We start from the raw sequence: 16,244 nt of genomic DNA on the forward strand, positions 1-16,244 counted from the left end.
CTTCTCCCCTCCCCCAGGGTTGCTGGTAGGAGAGCTGGGCCACTCCTTCACCCTGAGTCACCGCAGGCTAGGTAGGGCTGCTCCGCGCTCGGGCTCCAGCCCGTTTCTGCTGAGAGCCAAGGCCGGCTGTTTAATCCGATTACCTGAGGCCTGGGGCTTGGGCTGGGCCTGGGGCGGGATGGGGAGCAGGGTTCCCTCACGACAGCCTCTGCGACTTAGGTGGCCAGCTCTCGCTCCTGCTGGTTCTCTGCTCTGGATGCAGGCTTTGTCTCTGGCATCCACGCTGCTGACTGCTCAGTCCTGGGGGTGGGTTGTCTTGGGGTCCCTGGCTCCCTGCCTTCAGACTCCGGTTTGGAGATAGAACAGGCAGTGGAGAGACCACGGTTTGGGGGCTGGAGTTGGGAGGGTTGAAGTTTTCTCACCTGGAGAAAGGGGCTGAATCATCACTTGAGCACCTGCTGGGATGACTCAGGAAACAAAAATGGCCTGCCTCCCGACTGCCTTTCTTGCCCCAGGGCCAGGTCAGGGGTTTGGAGGAGCAGTAGGCACTAGAAAAGGGTTTGGGGTAGGGGGTGGGGTGTTCCCAACTTCCTCCAGGCTCAATTGTGACCCTGAGGGCTTTTGATTCTCCTGTGCTTGATCCCATTGTGCCAAAAAATTGACTTTAAATTGCCAAAGCTCAAGAAGGGAGGGGAAGCGGATCAGAGCTACCAGGGGCGGAAGGCTCTACATCTGGGTCTTGGGTGGGGAGGGGGCGTGGTGCCCCAGGGGGAGCGTTGGGGGCTGGGAGGGCCGGGACACCTGGGTTTGCCTAAGGGAGGGGGAACGTTGGCGCCCTTAAGGAGGCGCGGTCTGCTGGGAGGGAGCGGGGAGGAGTCTGGTTAAAAGCCGTTCCCGGCCTGGCCCACCCGCCAGCCACAGACGCTGAGGCCAGGTGAGAGGGGCTGCGGCGATCCGGCCGCGGGACTCCAGGACTCCAGGGACCGGGAGCGCGACCGCGGGGCAGCGGGCTGGGTCCGGGACCCCGCGGCGTCAAGGGCCGGAGAGGGCATCCCCTCCCCTGCGGGGTACGGGGCAGCGGATTCAGCGCCTGGCTCTCCAGAGGGTGCCTGATTGGTTGGGAGCAGGCGCTCCATTCTAAAGACTCTGAACTTGGGGACGACGTAAACTTCTTAAGGCCGTGAGTTTCTCTGGGACGACTCCAGACCAGGGAGACCCTTCCGTCATCAGGACACCGGTCCTGGGCATCAGCGTTTCACTTTGGAGGGGAGGGCGTGTAGGACGCCCTCTAAAGCCTTCCCTGCACCCCACCGGCCCCCATGGCGCTTCCCGGCTCCTCACACGACCAGGCCTGGGGCTTGGAGCCGCCCGCTCCCGCTGCTCCTACCAACTCGTCCTCGGGCTGCCAGGAGCGGGAAGGCGCCGGCAGCCCGGTGGTGTCCGGGGGGCTTCCCCTGGAGAAGGTGAAGCGACCCATGAACGCGTTCATGGTGTGGAGCTCCGCGCAGCGCCGCCAGATGGCGCAGCAGAACCCAAAGATGCACAACTCGGAGATCTCCAAGCGCCTGGGCGCGCAGTGGAAGCTGCTGGGCGAGGACGAGAAGCGGCCCTTCGTGGAAGAGGCCAAGCGGCTCCGGGCGCGGCACCTGCGCGACTACCCCGACTACAAGTACCGGCCTCGGCGCAAGACCAAGAGCGCGGCCGCCGGGCCGCCCCACTTCGGCCAGGGAGGCGGCGGCGTGGCTGGCGGCGGGCCGGTGTGGGGTCCCGGGTACGCGACCACGCAGGGGAGCAGAGGCTTTGGGTACCAGCCGCCCAACTACTCGACAGCTTACCTGCCTGCCGGTTACGGGTGAGTGCCTGGGACGCGCGGTGAGGGACGGGCAGGGGCCCCGAGTACGCCCCGTGCAGAGGTCGTTCCCGGGAGAGAGCGGGGGCACACCCACCCACCCCACCCCCCGGTGCCCCGTGAAGCCTGGGCCGGGAGCGCTCCGGTGGCCCAGGTTTCCCTGAAGGATGTTTCCATCCTGGCCCGATAGGGGCAGCCCCGCAGGACATACCCCCTCCCCCGGACGTGATCACGTTCTGGTTACCTGAATTTCCCGTTTCCTCCCCGCTTCTGGCCCTCCCGTGACCCGGCTTCCTCTCCCAGCCCGCGGGGCAAGGAGAGGCCAGGCCCAACTCTGCCCCTTCCTGGCCTGCTGCCCCGAAAGAGGAAAACAGGCGCAGCACGCAAGCCGGCTCCGGAGCGTGCCCCGACACGGCCGCTGCACTGCTCTTAAGCCATCCTGGGCTCTGGTTCTGAACCCGCGGTACCCAGTGGGGCCCGGAGAGCCAGGGAGAGGGGTACGTGGGTGACAGGTTCTGCCTCCGTTGGCTAGAGCTGAGGCGCCCCGCCCCCAATTGTGAGTTGGGGGGCCCTGCTGGCCCCTCCCAACCCAGAAACGCGCTCTCTAACCCCAGTGTCTCTCTCTTTGCAGCTCTTCCCACTGCAAACCAGAGGCCTCGTCGCCGTGCTCCCTCCCTCAGAGTAACCCGAGGCTCCAGGGTGAGCTGCTCCCCCACTACAGCCCCTACCTACCCCCAGGCTCCCCCACTGCGTACAACCCTCCCCTGTCAGGGACCCCCATGCCCCTGACCCACCTCTAACTCTCATGAACATGGACCTCCCAGGAACGGCTTCACTCTCCTTTTTCACCCAGAACCTCCCACCCCAGGCTGCAAACCCTTCTTTAGAACCCTGTTGGCCCACAGTTCAGAAGCCTGTGCTGCGGTTCCCTCGCCCTGCCCCCAAAATACAACACGTGGTTTTTTTTAGGACGAACACAGTTTTTATGATTAAACCAGGTCTCTGAGTCTTTATTGCCCCACTTCTGTTCCCCTTCACTGCAGCAGGAACCGGCAGCCTCCACTCCCTTCCGCCTGGACCTGCCAGAGCAGGAACCTCCTCACCCCACCCTGGGGCCCTGCCTGAGTCATTCTCGTCCCCCTTCCCCACACCCTACCCGGCACTGGGGTCCTGGAGACCGTCCCAACCAGGTTCAGGGAGGGAGGCGGCCGCAAACCCCTAGTTCCTTCCACTGGCCAGACTCCGTCCTCTAGGCCATCAGGGAAGTAGGGAGATGGGGAGGACAGGGCAGACCTTGGCCCCAGAATACCTAAGTAGGAGGAATCTCAGGCAAAATAAATGAACCGGTAGTACATGCACGGGACAGCGGGCAGTAACTGCCAGACGTCAGCCTGGAAATCCCTACCCCTTCTAAGGATCTGCAGTCCCACTAAAACTCTGGCTCAGAATTTTACAGTTGCAGTGGAATGAATGATCAGAAGTCACACCAGCGGACTGGTTCGGATGAGAATGGCCCTGAGGGTGGGTGGGTGGGTGGAAACGTGGAGCGGACTCCAGTAGCCGGCTCATCCCTACTGCTTTTTCTTCTGGATGGGGGCCTTGACGTTCCAGTAATAGATGAGCTGGGAAGCAATGAGGCCATTGCAGAGGGAAGAGACCACGAAGGTTCCAGCCATGAGGGGGTCTCCGGTCTCCTAGGTGAGAGACAGCCGGGGTCACTTGAGCAGTCCTCCCTGGAGAGCCAGGAGACCAGGTTTTAGTGCCCTCTAGAGGGCAGAAGGTGCACTCACCTGAACGGAGGTGAAGATTCTGGCCAAGGAGCCCCCAAAGAGCAGAAAGACCGTGACAGCGGAGAGCTGGCCTGTGTGCCCGTTCCGGTAGTTAGTGGCTGCCTGGAGCAGCTAGGGGGGGAATTGAGACTCGGTTCTGTCATGTGAACTCTTACCACGCTCCCCCCATGCAATATCCTTCTCTTGCTCCCGGTACTCACCCTCCCCCCTACTACAGCAGGCACGTTGGAGGCCTGGAGCAGGGTGACCACGGACAGGGGCGTTAGTGGTGACAGCAGGACCAGCAGGACCAGTGCATAGCACACTAGGAAAGTGACACCTGGGGGTCGGGGAGATAAGGAGTCCCGATCAACCTCTCCGGTGCTCTGGCTTCCTTCCCCAAGCGCGAGTTCCCGGCAGGGCCCCCAAGAGCCACACTCCGCTCTCGGGTAAATCCCCAGCACCTTTGGCAGTCTGTCCTCTGTAGTGCAGGACCAGGAAGCAGATGGTGACTGTCTGGAGCGTCAGGAACAGGGCTTCGCCCCAAGAGCTGCGGAGTCAAGAGTGGGGAAGAAGAAAGGCGGGCCTGGAAGGAGGCAGGGAGAGCCTCCACGGCCCGTCCATCCGGGGACACACTTCTGATCGCTCCCTGTCCTCCACAGCCCTACTGGTTTCCAAACAGCCCCCACCCGACTGACTCAGTCTAGATCCCGGGCATTCTTGGGAGGCTCACCTCCTCTCATCACGGCCACAAACAATGGCCAGATTTCCAGGAGGAAATCTTAAGGCTTCCTGCCCCTGCATCTGCCTCTCCCCAACGCCCCGTTAGAGTTGTCAGCATTCAGCCTGGGGGGTAAAGGGCAGCCCCCCTCACCTGAAGGGGAAGTTGTTGGTGATGCTGTAGACCATGGTGCCTGTCAACGCCACCAGTTCTAACATCACGGACTGAAGGCTCAACCCTTCGGCACTCTTGGCTCTCAGAATTTTGAACACCTGGGGCAGTTTTACTAAGAGAAAGGATGAGAAGGACAGGGATGAGGAGACGACATCCCGTGGGAGTGCAACTCAACAGCTACAGAGCGGCCTGGGAAGCGTGTTAACCCCGGTTCTGGTCAAGGGACCCGCCCAGTTCACAGACTCTCAGCCCTCCACCCTCATCCCCACAACTGGAAGAGAAGAGAAGATACATACCCAGCACAGACCCAGCCACGATGCCCAGACCCAGGCCTTTGCTGAGGAGAATCTTGAGACAGGGAACTGAGAAGAGAAAAAGGGGTACATGGAAGGAGGTCCCTGGCACCCAGGCCAGGGGTAAATAAAGGATTTTCATGCTCCTATGCTTGTCGCTGCTCCTTTAGACCCTGACCTACCCACACAAGGAAGCCCTGGGCTGTACGGCCCTTCCTGCTTCAAATCCTATCACTGTCAGGCAGGTGACTTTCCAAAACAGTTTATACCGTACAGATTACAGCTAAACTTCTTGGTCTTCTGACTTCCAAGGCTCTCCATTGCTTCACTGAAAAGCTGAGCAATGCCCAAGAGTCCTCCAAGCCTTTATTCTCCTGAACAACTAGGATCCATTCCAAAGACAGGTCTCCCTGTCCCTCATGCCTGAACCCTCTGTCCCTGGCCCGCATCTTCCCATCCTGGAAGCTCTACCCGCCCAAGGAGCCTGGTTAGCCAAGTGGGAGTCATGACTTCGACCAAATCGTGTCCCAGGAGCGCGGTGGTGGACCAGGAACTGACCAGAACAGACTGGGAAGGCCTCCTAAAGGGTCTGGTGTCTGAGGTGGGCTTTGTGTGCAACTGCCTGACAGACGGGAGTAAGAAGGCGGGTTGTTCCAAAAGTAAACCAAGAGCAGAAGCGGAGGGTGGAAGGAGCCTTTGAAACAAGTGTAACTTGGCCCCTGAAAGAATAGTGACCTATTAAAGACTGGAACGATTTGGTCAGATTTTAACTTTGTTTTGTAAAATTTGAGTCCCTCGGTCCGGGACCATCGCTAAAGCGCGAGCCTCACAAAGGAGTGGTTCCGCCTTCCTCCCGCCCAAATATGGCGAGCTCCCTCTAAGGAGACCGAGGCACTTCCGGCCCGGTCTGGAGTGACTTCCGCCCAGCGCTGCGGGGCCGCAGTCGCGGCCACCTAACCCGCGGTCACGCCCCGCTTACGGCCGAGGGCGCTCGAGCAGAACTTTGATAGGATGCCGAATTAAACTCACCGTGAAGCAAGTCCCACTGGACGAAAATTTGGTCGTAGCATTTTTCAGGTAAGAGAAGCGGCACCAGCACTCGTTTGAGCGGGCCGTCCGCCTCGGCCGCCATGTTGCAAAACTAGCTTCCGCCAGTCTCTCCTGGCCGCCATTGACGTACGGTGCGCATGCGCGCTCTGGACACTCCGCCCCCTACCTCCCCGCGACTAAGCTGTACCGCCCCCTGTTCCCCGCTTTTTCTTACTCCTCCCCGCTTTCTGCAGCGTGAAATAGGTCTCGTCCAGAGACCACGTTTTGGACGCGCCCTCCGGGTTCGAGTGTTGCGGCGTGCTAAGGCTGTGCGCCTGCGCAGTTCCATCTTTCGCGCCTTTGTTTACGCTTCCAATTCGGAGGCCACATTTAGCCTCCTCTCGGCGCCTGCTGCGCGGCGCCATCTTGTCTTCGCCCGGCAGACCTCGCCTTGTTCGAAGTTGAGAGAGAAGGAGCGGGAGTCTGCGAAAGGGCGTTGGGTGGGGGAGGCGTGGCTCCCCGTCTCCTGTGCTCTCGGCGTCTCCAGAAGGAACGGCGCCGGCGGGAGCAGGACGGTCGGCGCCGAAGCTGCGCGCAGGGCCCGTGTGTCTCTCTCCCCCGGTTCGCCCGGGCCTCCGAGGCTGGGTGCTTGGGCAGCTGCTGGGCCGGGACCGCGGAGCGGAAGAGGAGGCGGCGGGGAAGGCGAGCCCAGGCCCCGCGAGGCCCGGCACATGCCCGAGGGCTCTCTCCCACCCCGTCGGCCCCGCCGCGTGCTGGGCGTGAACAGCAGCGGGGCCGGCGGGCCCAGCAGCCCCTCTTGGGAAAGGGGCCCTCGGACCGCCGGGTGGGAACGATGCCCTCCGCCCCCCAGCGCTGGGACCCCAGCTCTCAGCCCTCCTGATGGAGGTGGGCCTGGCCGTGACACCCTGGCGGCCGGGCGCCGCCGCAGCCACCACGCTGTCGAGCGGCCGTTCTTGGCCATACTCAGCAGGGTCACACGGGACGTCGGGGACGCGGTGGTGGTGGGGCTGCTGGGGAGACGCGCCGCGAGCAGGCCGCCCCCAGCGGGGTGGATGTTGGGCCTTATACTAGGCTACGAGACCGGAACGGTCGTGTCCTGCTCCCCAGCCACTGCCCCGTGACCCTCAGTCATGGTGCAGGCCGTGGCTGTACGGGAGCCCTTTCTGGATTCTGGACACTGGCTGTCCTGGGGTGCCACCCACTCCCACCAGGGAGACCGCCACTGGGAGGACTTCAGGGTCGGCTTGGTGGGTGGCTCAGGCTGGAGGCAGGTTGTTCCTAGGAGCACAGAGGGGATTTGCACGTGCAGGGCAGAGTACCCGCTGCTGCCAGAGCTGATGAAACCCTTTGCAGGTGAGAGAGGAGCACGGGCAAGGCAGAGCATTCCGTTGCTAAGGAGCCTTGGGAAAGGAAATGGCACAGGTGTGATCTCCTATCTGCTTCATCTGTATTTGCCTAACAGGATTGGAGGGGTGGGGGAACCAGAGGAGGAGGAAGGGGTGGAGGCAGACCCTCCACCAGCCTCTGCCAGGTTGGCTGCGGTGGCGGCTGGGGGGGCGAACCCGTGAGGACATGTGGTCACGCATAGTGTTTTCGTCCCTCACTAGCTGTCTGGCTCCCTGAGACTCAACCGCAGAAGGCGCAGAAAGGCACGGGACAAGAAACTCACGGCTTTTCATCCCAGCCAGAAGGACGGGGGAAAGCAAGGACAGAGGTTGGAGCAGGTTTTATTTTTCCGGGGACGGGGGAGGAGAAACTCATCACATTCAATTAACCTCTTTCCTCTCGCCCCCCCCCCCCCCCAGGTTGCATTATCTGTACTTTTGTTCTCAAAGACTGAGAGGGAAGGAAGGCCGCTTTGTTTCTGAGTCAGCTGAGTGGTGAGGAGTGAAGGCAGCCCCTGGGCCTCGAGCTCAGAGGGGCTGGTAGGTGGGCGGGCGTCTCCGGACGATGCAGAACGTAGCGAGCACCAGGGCGAGGAGGCCCAGGGAGACCAGGCCAATGACGAGGGGCAGCAGGAGGAACTGGTCAGTCGGACAAGGGAAACCTGGCCGAAGGGGAGGGCAGGGAGGCGTGGCGGCGGTGCTGGGGACAGGTGGGAAGAGGGTGGAGGGGAGGTGGCGCTCGTAGGGAAGTAGGGGGACTGGGGAGGAGCTCTCCTAGCTGACTCTGAGCAGTAGATAAAAGGGGAGAAGGGGACAGAGTCTTCTGGAGGACGAACACGTGCTCTATAGTTACGAGCAGCCTGAGAGAGGAAGGAAAGTTCAGGGTGGGAGCAGGGAGGCCTGGGGTGGGGCGGGGCCGACAGGGACGGGGTGGGGGTGGGGGGCGGGTAAGGCAAGGAGTAGGTCTTACTTGGCCCAAAGGCCCCTGAGGGGGGCAGCTGGGCAGCCTGGAGCCTCAGGTGTAGCAGGTCAAGGCGCAGTGCTGGGGAGAGAGACAGGCTTGCGTTCCCGCAGCTGAAGCTCTGGCCCAGGGGGGCTTGGAGAGCGTGAAGGGATGAGTTCTCAACGGAGAACGTCCACTCTGGAAGAGTGAGGAAGGGTCAGCTCTGTGTCCGTGTCCCCACCCCTCGGCTCAGCCCCCCACCCCCTCGCAGGAGCGCGGGCAGCCAGTGCGAGGGACGACGGGAGGGGAGGTCACTCACGTGCCGCCTGTGGGAGGGACACGTTGTACTCCAGAGCCACGTAGCTCAGGTAGACAGCGCTCTGCTGTGGCTCCTGGGAAGGGGACCGGGAAGGCTCAGGGTGGCTGGGGGGAGTGGCGTCCGTGTCCGTGGGGTCGGGAGCACAGCGAGGGACGGGTAGGGAAAGGGCGCGTGGAGGGTGAGGGCTGAGGGGGAAGTACCTGCTTGAATCCAAAGCTGAGCTGTCCGTAGGGGAACGAGAGAAGCAGGTGGGTTTGGGCACCCTCACAGTCCCCCTGCGCCTTGGTTTTGTTGGGGTTCAGCACCGAGATGCCCCAGGCCTGCAGAAGTTCAGCAGTTTCGTAAGACAACGCAGCCGTGCCATCCGAGGTCTCCTCCATCCCCACCCTGCGCCCTCCTTCACTCTTCCTTCTGAGCCACGGCCTGTGGCCTCACTGGCTTCCCCTCGTGTCCACGGTCCCCGAGCTTTTACCTTTCCTCCGCCCTGGGTCGGGTACAGAATTCCGATCTGGATCTGGCTTTGGAGCCGGACGCAGGGCTGGGAGCCATTAGTCCATGTGTAGTCCCCTACAGCGCCCTTGGAGCCTGGGCTCGGGCTTGGAGGGGGTGGAGGGGGTCCCGGGTGGGGGGCACTGGTGGGGGCTCTCGGGCTGGCGGCCGTGCTGTTGTTTGTCGTCGGGTGAACTGTGGCGTTCCCGTGACTGGGGGTGGTGACCGTATGGTGGGTGGCCGTTGTGGGCTCGTGGCTGGTGGCGCCCGCGGTGGTGGTTCTGTGGCTGGTGGTCGCAGGCCTTGCTGTGCTTTCTGTAGCTGTGGGTGTCACCGTGAAGGATGGCAGCAGAGTGGCCGATTTTTTGTGAGGACAGCTATTCACTGTCCCCTGGGCTTTGGGCGGAGGAACAGCCTGGTTAGCGGCCCAGGGGCGCGCTCCCCCCAGGTTCCCTCCCCTTTGGGCCTGTCTCCTTACCGACTAGAAGCCCCAACAAGGCCCCCGAGAAAACCACCACCAGCCTCATGGCAGGACAGCCTCACCCAGTCCGTCCAGGTAGGTTCAGTCAGTCCCAGCTGCTTGCTCAACCCTGTTCCCTCCGCTCTTTTGGAAAAGGAGGAATTAAGCTTATGACTTCCTGCAACTGAGACAGTGCCTGTCCCCAACCTGACTCAGGCACCTCAGCCCCAGCCACCACTTAGTCATTGAACTGTCGTCACCAAATTAGGGGATTGGCCCTGGCTGCACGAATGAGCCACAGGGAGTTAGGGGGCAGCTGTCCCATGGGGACTCACTTGTCTGCTTTAGGAAAGCCCTGAGGGGAGGGATTCCAAGCTGTTAGGGGGGGAGATGGCCTCTTCCCTCCCCGCTCTCTAGGAGGAAGGGGGGGGGCGGTTTACTCCCTCTTCCCTCCGTTACTTCCTCTTGGAGACACGTGAGGCACTTGTGATGGTGCCCGCACCCGACCACGTACAGATGGTCATGTTACCCAGTCATCGTGACCATTTCCCGGTCACATAGTTGGGAAGCAGCGACACAAGGGAAATCTAGAAGGGTAGTAGCTGGGGACCCAGCCAGAGATGTACCCAGTAACAGGTGGGAGGGAAGGGGAGGCAAGAAATGAGAAGCCCAACAGGCAGTTTCCAAGTCATTTTATTCAGAATTTTGTTGTTTGTTTCCTGAATCAATAAATACTATACAAAACAATGTAAAAATGGCTACCATTTTCTCTCCCCTGCTCCCCCCACCTGGGGACAACCCCATGGGCCACCTAGCTCAAGGGTTCTCCAGATTTGGTCCAGCAAATGAGGTTGGGTGACACTATAGCCCCTTGAATCCTCTTTAGAGGCGGGCAGCTGGGTGGGGGAGAGCCTCTGGGGTTTGGAGGCTGAGTGGGTTACGGACATGGATTAGTGTTTTCGGGAGAAGAGACGGCGCCTGGGGCAGGAATCTGCCCCAAAGAAAAGGGTGTCTAAAATGTTCACGGTTCCTCCTTTTGCCTCAAAAAGTGACATTTATTCAAAGAAAAAAAAAAAAAGAAAAAAAATGACAAGATGTCCATCCCTTGGCTCCCTTCCCTCCCCCCTCCTGCTCCTCTTCAGCCCCCCAAGGACTGAAGCCTGGGTAGGGCCAGGGCGCAGGACAGCCCCTCAGATGAGGTCAGCAACATTGAGGGGCATCTCCTCAATGGAGGTGTTGTAGAAGGTCTCGATGTCTCGAAGTGTCCTCTTGTCCTCTTCTGTCACCATGTTGATAGCCACACCCTTACGGCCAAATCGTCCACCGCGACCAATTCTGGTGGAAAACAGGACGCCTCGGTAGGTAGGATGAAGGGAAGGGGAGCCGGGGGGGGGGGGGGGGGGGGGAGCCACGGCGCAGGGAGAGGGGAGGCCGCGTTTCGGAGCCACACTTACCTGTGGATGTAGTTTTCCCTGTTGGTGGGAAGGTCGTAGTTGATGACTAAGGAAACCTGCTGGACGTCAATGCCTCTGGCCTGGGGCAAAGGAGAGGATGGGTCAGCGTGTGAACGAGAGGCGAGCAAGGGAAAAGAGAGGAGCACAGTCCCGGCGCAGGAGGGACTGGAGCGCGGTGTAGGCAGCCGAAGGCAGGCAAAGGAAACAAAGCTCCCCTCCCCCGACGGCCTGAGGCTTGCCAGGTTCTGTTCCAAGCTGCTACTTTCCTGAAGAGGGGCACGAGCAGGCCCCTTGGAGAGGGAATCACCTTGGATTTTCCCTTCTTCCTTCCCAGTCTTCTCCCGAGTCCGCTCTACTCACCAGCAGGTCAGTGGTGATCAATACTCTGCTAGAGCCAGAGCGGAACTCCCTCATGATAACGTCTCGCTCCTTTTGGTCCATGTCTCCGTGCTGGAACAGGAAATGGAGGGTGCGTCCTGAGGACCAGTGGTGAGCAGGGCGCGGACGCACGCGCTGCCGGGAGCCAGGTGGACAGAACTCACCATCGCGGACACGGTGAAGTCTCGGGCGTGCATCTTCTCAGTGAGCCAATCGACCTTCCTTCGGGTGTTGATGAAGATGACAGCCTGCGTGATGGTCAGGGTCTCGTACAAGTCGCACAGTGTGTCCAGCTTCCACTCCTGGAGGGGGGGCGGGGCGGGGGCGGGGAGATCAGTCAGGGGCTGTACCAACGACGCACCACCAGGCCCGCCCCCTGCCCCGGGGCCCCACCTCTCGTTCCACATTGATGTAGAACTGGCGGATACCCTCCAGGGTCAACTCCTCCTTCTTGACCAGAATTCGAATGGGGTCCCTCATGAACTTCTTGGTCACCTCGAGCACGTCGGAAGGCATCGTAGCAGACAGCAAGACCACCTAAGGGAAGAGAGAAGCCTCGGGGTAGGGGCTCCTCCACGATGCCTGCCCCCTCAAACAGAAGCCGGCGTGTAAAGAGGCCCGAAGCGAGACACCGGAATTCCTTCCTATGGTTTCTCTGGCACTTGCCATCGCTGTCCTATCCCCCCCACCCCCCACCAGTCTCTAACGGCTTGCTCACCTGGGTGTTACTGTTAAGCTTCTGGAATATGTCATAGATCTGGTCCTTGAACCCGCGGCTTAACATTTCGTCAGCTTCGTCCAGCACAAACATCTTGATGTATTTGGGAGCTACGGCAGGAAAAACAACAGGTAACAAAACTAGAGAACTATGAAGTCAGGCTTCAACCTCCAGAGAAAGAACGGACGAGAGGTCTGCTCTCAGAATACAAAGGCTGATCCTTTGCCTGGGACCCCCGTGCCAGGCCAGGCGACAGGCCTGGGAAGTAGAACACTCCCCGGGCTGAGAAGACAGGGGAGCCAAGCCAGGCTCAGATGACACGCATGGGTTCATCACAGAGCAACTCTTCCACGGGCGAAAACAGACGGCCTAGGGGACGAGGTTGTAGTCAGGTGAGGACCGGGAAGACGGGGAAGCAGAAAGCTGACACTCACATAAGTATCTCCGGTTAAGCATGTCGAACACACGTCCCGGGGTCCCCACGATGATATGGGGTGCTTCCATCTGAAGCTTCTGCACCTCGGCACGTACGTTGGTCCCTCCGATGCAGGCATGGCAGGAGGCACCCATGTAATCTCCCAACGCCATGACCACCTTCTGTATCTGAACCCAGAGAAAGAGAAGGACCCGCAGATTAGCTACAACCGTGCCAGGCCCCCCGGAAAGGCTTCTCGTGTCACTCTCTGCAGATCGCACGTGCGCCGTGAAACTCACTTCCCGGACAAGAAACGAGCAGACGACTTCATTTAAGACCACACTGCCAAGAAGGGGCAGGCACAGGATCTGAACTTGTCTGGTCCCAAAGAATACAAGGATTCACAGTAACGGCCCTTTCCAAAAGCCAAGAGCGACCCATTCGTTAGATCCCAATGAACAGAATGACCTCTACCTGCGTCCTTCTGCCACTGAACCGATCGATACTAGATGCCATGTTCGCTCTTGAAAAAAGTGTGTTCTGCCCATTAATGCCCTAAGGAATCCTTAGGAAACGAATGTTTCTCATTCTCTCTCCTCCAAGACCCAAGAAAAGTCTATCACTAGGATTTCATGTGCCCCAGGCATGAAACAGCTCTGGCCACCAACCCAGGCATCAAGCTAGGATGAACAAAGGACTGCGTCTGCTCTGCCCCAGGCTGATATAAGAGCAGCACCATCAGCGAGGTGTCTCTTTGCCCATCACCAGGGGGTTGGTTCACACAACAGCCACCAAACTTGCTCAGCCAGCCGGGCTCCACCTAGCTGCCTTTTCCCTGGACTCAGGAAATGGGCGGAGGAAACGATGCTTATTGTTCGTTAGGAAAGGGGATGTAATTAACCCCAGCCAGCCTCCAGAGATCCAGCAGTCCTTGGCTCATTTTCTTTAGATCTCTCTTCCCCAACGCTTCGGATCTTGAGGTGGTGGCCCTTGAGGTGGTGGCCCTTAGGGAGCACACCTCGGACTTTCTGATTATGCTCCTTCCCAGAGCACCCTCCAGGGGAGGGAAGCCACACGCTCACCTGCTGAGCCAGCTCTCTAGTGGGCGCCAGGACCAAGGCCTGTGTGGCCTTTAGATCCAATTCAATCTGTTGCAGAATCGATATGGCAAAAGTGGCTGTTTTCCCAGTCCCAGACTGGGCTTGAGCGATCACATCATAACCTAAACAGAGTAGAAGAAACTTGACGTGAGAGTACGTACGTGTTGCTAACAGGAGATGTTCAAGGCTCTGCTCCATCAACAAGCAGTTGATAAGAGCTAAGTGCCAAGCACTTAGTGCCTCCCAGACTTTACCGCGCCACAACCTAGTGCCCAAATGGGAACATCTGGAAACCAAGTTAGATTATTCATTCATTTAGGACTGCCCAGAATTGACCTTTGACCTAAAATACCAATAGCAGTGAAGAACTGGCTAAAATACCACCTTACTGAAATCCAACCAACCATCCATGTGTCCAGGGCATGAACCAGGCACCGGCACAAACCAAAAGCCAAGCTGGGATAAACAAGGAATTGCTTTGCCCCAGACTGATATGAGGCTGGCACCACTGACCAGGTGCCACTCCACCCAGGTCAGGGACCATGCAGAACTCATTCTGGGGCAGAGGGATCTTATCTTACCCTTGATACAAGGAAGAATGGCTCGCTGCTGGATGGCAGAAGGCTTCTCGAAACCATAGGCATAGATGCCCCGGAGAAGGGACTCGGAGAGGTTCATGTCGTCAAAGCTGTCAACGATCTCGTTCCAATTACTCTGTGGGGCACAAAACAATTCAAATGGTAGAAGAGGCGACGCGGTGTCCCAGAAGTGGAGCAAACGACCAAAGCTCCAGAGCCCACAGCCTCTCCTCCCACCTGGGAAGCTGGTTGGCTCTACGCGGTCTGGGAAGTCACTCTAAGGGGCCGGTCCACTTGTAAGAGGAGAGGCTGGACAGCATAGGAGAGGGGAGACTCAACACACAGGACGTGTTTCACACACACTCAGGGACCTACCGATTTGGAACAGATCACTGGAAAGGACTTAGGATGGGTAGGAGAAGTCATCTACTTGGCAGTTAGGCAAGCAGCTCTCCAGAAACCAGGAGACGCTGCTAGAGACACTGCCTTTCCCAGGGACTAAAGACAGTGGCGCAGGAGTGCCATCTCACCTCGATGACGCCTTCGGGCTCCATCCCATCGGGGCCATTGTCTCTGGATCTGTTGGTTTAAAGTAGAAGTAGGCCGACTGAGACGCCAGAAATCCCGACGGCCAGGCTCTTCCTACCAGCAACCGGCCTCGCACGATGCCATCAGCCCACGCTCCCCGACCCGACCCCATCCTGGACCCCAGGAGACACAGTGCTCAATTTACAACCGAATCAGGCCTCTGGCCCCGCCACCGAGGGGACGACCCAACCCCCGAAGGCCCGGAGGCTGGAAGGAACGGCGTCGGCGCTTCCGGGGGACCGGAGGTGGTCCCCGCGGCCGGGCCCACGTGTCCGGGGCCGGGCCGCTCCGAGTCCGAGCGCGCGCACCTCCCACCGCGGCCCCGGCGCGCCGGAAGTCCCGCCCCGCACCTCCCCGATGCGAGGGTAGGACATCCCCTTCCCCCCACGTCACTCCGCCCGCGCCCTCCCCCACCCCCTCCAGCCCGTCTCCCCCCCTCGCGGTGCCCGGATGTGGGAGGCCGCGGGCGGTGGCGGCCTCGCGCACAATGAGCCCCAGCCGAGCTAGCGAAGGGGGCGATTGCACAACACTGAGAAGCGAAGCGGGCTGGGGGAGGGGAGCCCCTCGGGCCGCCATGTGCTCGCTCCCTCGACCACCCAGCGGCGTCTCCCCCCGCCCCCCGCCACGGCACAATCCACATCCCGCCCGCCCCCGTCGCGAAATGGCGTCGCCCTCCCATACCTCAGGCCGCTCACCCCCGAAGGAAAGTGGACCTGCCCATCCGCAGTTTGCCAATTGCCCGGCTCGTGCGGCAAAATGGACCCGCCCGCCCGGCGCCGGGTGGGCTCCCGGTGCCTCACGCGGCCGCTCCTCGGGGTCAGGCTCGGTCCTGGCCGTCAAGAAAACCAGCACACTGAACGGCCGGCTTCTTCCGCCCCGACCCATCGCTCCGCGCGACGACGCGCCCGGCTCGCAGGACCCGGGCGTCCCCGCTCCGGCCAGTGGTCCCGTCGGAACCCTCCGGAATCCCGAGCGCGCGCGAGCCCTCCCTCAGGCAGAGAGGCGCCCGGACCCGCCGGCTCGGGCCACACGCGGCGGCGGCCGCCTCCGCCTCCGCCTCCCACGCCCGGCCGCGGCCTCGCCTGGCGCTCGGCGCCGGCCTCCCGGCGGGCCGCGCCTACTCGCTCCCCAGGACCGGGCCTCCCGGCGTGGCTGCCCCGCAACCCCGGGTGGGGGGAGGGGTGCCCAGGGCGGTGGGCCTCAGCTCCCCCCGCGGGGCCCTCGGGAGGGAGCGGCTGGGTAAGTAGCCTCGACCTCTTGCAAAAGGGTTTCTTACCGGGAATCCTGACTCGCAGACATGATCCTTAGAAACTAGGGCGGAGTGCCCGCCTATCGACAACTTATAGAGCGCCCGACCCCGCCCCAGCCATCGCATTGGCTTGGCCACCTCGGCCCCGCCTGCCGGCGTTCAGCGACTCGGCGTGACGTCAGCTCGCAGGAGCTCCGGCACGCGGCCACCATTGGACCGCCTGGACATCTGTCAAGGGGAAGACCCGCCCCGCGGCCCCATTGGCTCTGGGGCCCGCCTTTCTCGCCGGTACGGAAGTGACATATGGGAGTC

At 60.9% G+C, this 16,244-nt stretch overlaps 5 protein-coding genes and 4 non-coding genes across 12 annotated transcripts; 2 read left to right on the forward strand and 7 right to left on the reverse strand.

The window, feature by feature from the left end:
* The first annotated feature begins 891 nt into the window (after window positions 1-891).
* On the forward strand, window positions 892-2,843 carry SOX15 (SRY-box transcription factor 15). The gene is made up of 2 exons (XM_019413591.2): window positions 892-1,852; window positions 2,481-2,843. The coding sequence occupies exons 1-2, from the start codon at window positions 1,320-1,322 to the stop codon at window positions 2,647-2,649; spliced, it is 702 nt and encodes a 233-aa protein (XP_019269136.2). The 5' UTR covers window positions 892-1,319; the 3' UTR covers window positions 2,650-2,843.
* Window positions 2,830-5,987, reverse strand: MPDU1 (mannose-P-dolichol utilization defect 1). The gene is made up of 7 exons (XM_019413590.2): window positions 5,836-5,987; window positions 4,810-4,875; window positions 4,493-4,625; window positions 4,083-4,168; window positions 3,840-3,958; window positions 3,640-3,750; window positions 2,830-3,543 (listed from the first exon to the last, which is right to left on the reverse strand). The coding sequence occupies exons 1-7, from the start codon at window positions 5,936-5,938 to the stop codon at window positions 3,421-3,423; spliced, it is 741 nt and encodes a 246-aa protein (XP_019269135.2). The 5' UTR covers window positions 5,939-5,987; the 3' UTR covers window positions 2,830-3,420.
* Window positions 5,988-5,993: 6 nt separating this feature from the next.
* LOC109245942 (transcription initiation factor TFIID subunit 4-like) lies at window positions 5,994-11,913 on the forward strand. 4 transcript variants are annotated; one of them, XM_019413585.2, is made up of 3 exons: window positions 5,994-7,278; window positions 7,464-7,570; window positions 11,366-11,913. In XM_019413585.2, exon 1 carries the CDS (start codon window positions 5,994-5,996, stop codon window positions 6,975-6,977), a length of 984 nt encoding a protein of 327 aa, XP_019269130.2. In that variant the 3' UTR covers window positions 6,978-7,278; window positions 7,464-7,570; window positions 11,366-11,913. The 4 variants fall into 4 exon arrangements, with proteins under 4 accessions (XP_019269130.2, XP_053749086.1, XP_019269129.2 ...); XM_053893111.1 differs by lacking the exon at window positions 11,366-11,913 and adding an exon at window positions 7,662-7,768; XM_019413584.2 differs by lacking the exon at window positions 11,366-11,913 and having other exon boundaries at window positions 7,464-7,653.
* On the reverse strand, window positions 7,568-10,032 carry CD68 (CD68 molecule). The gene is made up of 6 exons (XM_053893112.1): window positions 9,471-10,032; window positions 8,976-9,388; window positions 8,704-8,823; window positions 8,504-8,576; window positions 8,212-8,382; window positions 7,568-7,903 (listed from the first exon to the last, which is right to left on the reverse strand). The coding sequence occupies exons 1-6, from the start codon at window positions 9,517-9,519 to the stop codon at window positions 7,770-7,772; spliced, it is 960 nt and encodes a 319-aa protein (XP_053749087.1). The 5' UTR covers window positions 9,520-10,032; the 3' UTR covers window positions 7,568-7,769.
* EIF4A1 (eukaryotic translation initiation factor 4A1) lies at window positions 10,128-16,032 on the reverse strand. Its single transcript, XM_053893110.1, has 11 exons — window positions 15,960-16,032; window positions 14,626-14,674; window positions 14,099-14,231; window positions 13,500-13,639; window positions 12,437-12,605; window positions 12,003-12,112; window positions 11,678-11,821; window positions 11,449-11,586; window positions 11,267-11,356; window positions 10,907-10,986; window positions 10,128-10,787 (listed from the first exon to the last, which is right to left on the reverse strand). The coding sequence occupies exons 1-11, from the start codon at window positions 15,980-15,982 to the stop codon at window positions 10,643-10,645; spliced, it is 1,221 nt and encodes a 406-aa protein (XP_053749085.1). The 5' UTR covers window positions 15,983-16,032; the 3' UTR covers window positions 10,128-10,642.
* On the reverse strand, window positions 11,080-11,220 carry LOC128774356 (small nucleolar RNA SNORA67). The gene has a single exon (XR_008418934.1). It is a non-coding gene; the product is annotated as a small nucleolar RNA SNORA67 (small nucleolar RNA).
* On the reverse strand, window positions 12,199-12,343 carry LOC128774383 (small nucleolar RNA SNORD10). The gene has a single exon (XR_008418961.1). It is a non-coding gene; the product is annotated as a small nucleolar RNA SNORD10 (small nucleolar RNA).
* On the reverse strand, window positions 13,048-13,189 carry LOC128774375 (small nucleolar RNA SNORA48). Its single transcript, XR_008418953.1, has one exon. It is a non-coding gene; the product is annotated as a small nucleolar RNA SNORA48 (small nucleolar RNA).
* LOC128774374 (small nucleolar RNA SNORA48) lies at window positions 13,925-14,059 on the reverse strand. Its single transcript, XR_008418952.1, has one exon. It is a non-coding gene; the product is annotated as a small nucleolar RNA SNORA48 (small nucleolar RNA).
* Window positions 16,033-16,244: the final 212 nt, after the last annotated feature.

The sequence above is a fragment of the Panthera pardus genome, unplaced genomic scaffold (genome assembly GCF_024362965.1).
Source record: "Panthera pardus isolate Hobbes unplaced genomic scaffold, ASM2436296v1 HiC_scaffold_3, whole genome shotgun sequence".
Classification (NCBI taxonomy): domain Eukaryota; kingdom Metazoa; phylum Chordata; class Mammalia; order Carnivora; family Felidae; genus Panthera; species Panthera pardus.

What these genes read in the sequence shown, in the direction of transcription:
- SOX15 (XM_019413591.2), top strand. Translation starts at nt 1,320, where the DNA reads ATGGCGCTTCCCGGCTCCTCACACGACCAGGCCTGGGGCTTGGAGCCG. An exon ending in TACCTGCCTGCCGGTTACGG is followed by an intron (nt 1,853 to 2,480) that starts GTGAGTGCCTGG and finishes CTCTCTTTGCAG; the next exon opens with CTCTTCCCACTGCAAACCAG.
- MPDU1 (XM_019413590.2), bottom strand. Translation starts at nt 5,938, where the DNA reads ATGGCGGCCGAGGCGGACGGCCCGCTCAAACGAGTGCTGGTGCCGCTT. An exon ending in CCAGTGGGACTTGCTTCACG is followed by an intron (nt 4,876 to 5,835) that starts GTGAGTTTAATT and finishes TTCTCTTCTCAG; the next exon opens with TTCCCTGTCTCAAGATTCTC. An exon ending in CAGAGGACAGACTGCCAAAG is followed by an intron (nt 3,959 to 4,082) that starts GTGCTGGGGATT and finishes CCCGACCCCCAG; the next exon opens with GTGTCACTTTCCTAGTGTGC.
- LOC109245942 (XM_019413585.2), top strand. Translation starts at nt 5,994, where the DNA reads ATGCGCGCTCTGGACACTCCGCCCCCTACCTCCCCGCGACTAAGCTGT.
- CD68 (XM_053893112.1), bottom strand. Translation starts at nt 9,519, where the DNA reads ATGAGGCTGGTGGTGGTTTTCTCGGGGGCCTTGTTGGGGCTTCTAGTC. An exon ending in TCAGCTTTGGATTCAAGCAG is followed by an intron (nt 8,577 to 8,703) that starts GTACTTCCCCCT and finishes TCCCCTTCCCAG; the next exon opens with GAGCCACAGCAGAGCGCTGT. An exon ending in GTCCCTCCCACAGGCGGCAC is followed by an intron (nt 8,383 to 8,503) that starts GTGAGTGACCTC and finishes TCACTCTTCCAG; the next exon opens with AGTGGACGTTCTCCGTTGAG.
- EIF4A1 (XM_053893110.1), bottom strand. Translation starts at nt 15,982, where the DNA reads ATGTCTGCGAGTCAGGATTCCCG. An exon ending in TCTGCGAGTCAGGATTCCCG is followed by an intron (nt 14,675 to 15,959) that starts GTAAGAAACCCT and finishes TTAAACCAACAG; the next exon opens with ATCCAGAGACAATGGCCCCG. An exon ending in TGATCACCACTGACCTGCTG is followed by an intron (nt 10,987 to 11,266) that starts GTGAGTAGAGCG and finishes CCTTTGCCCCAG; the next exon opens with GCCAGAGGCATTGACGTCCA.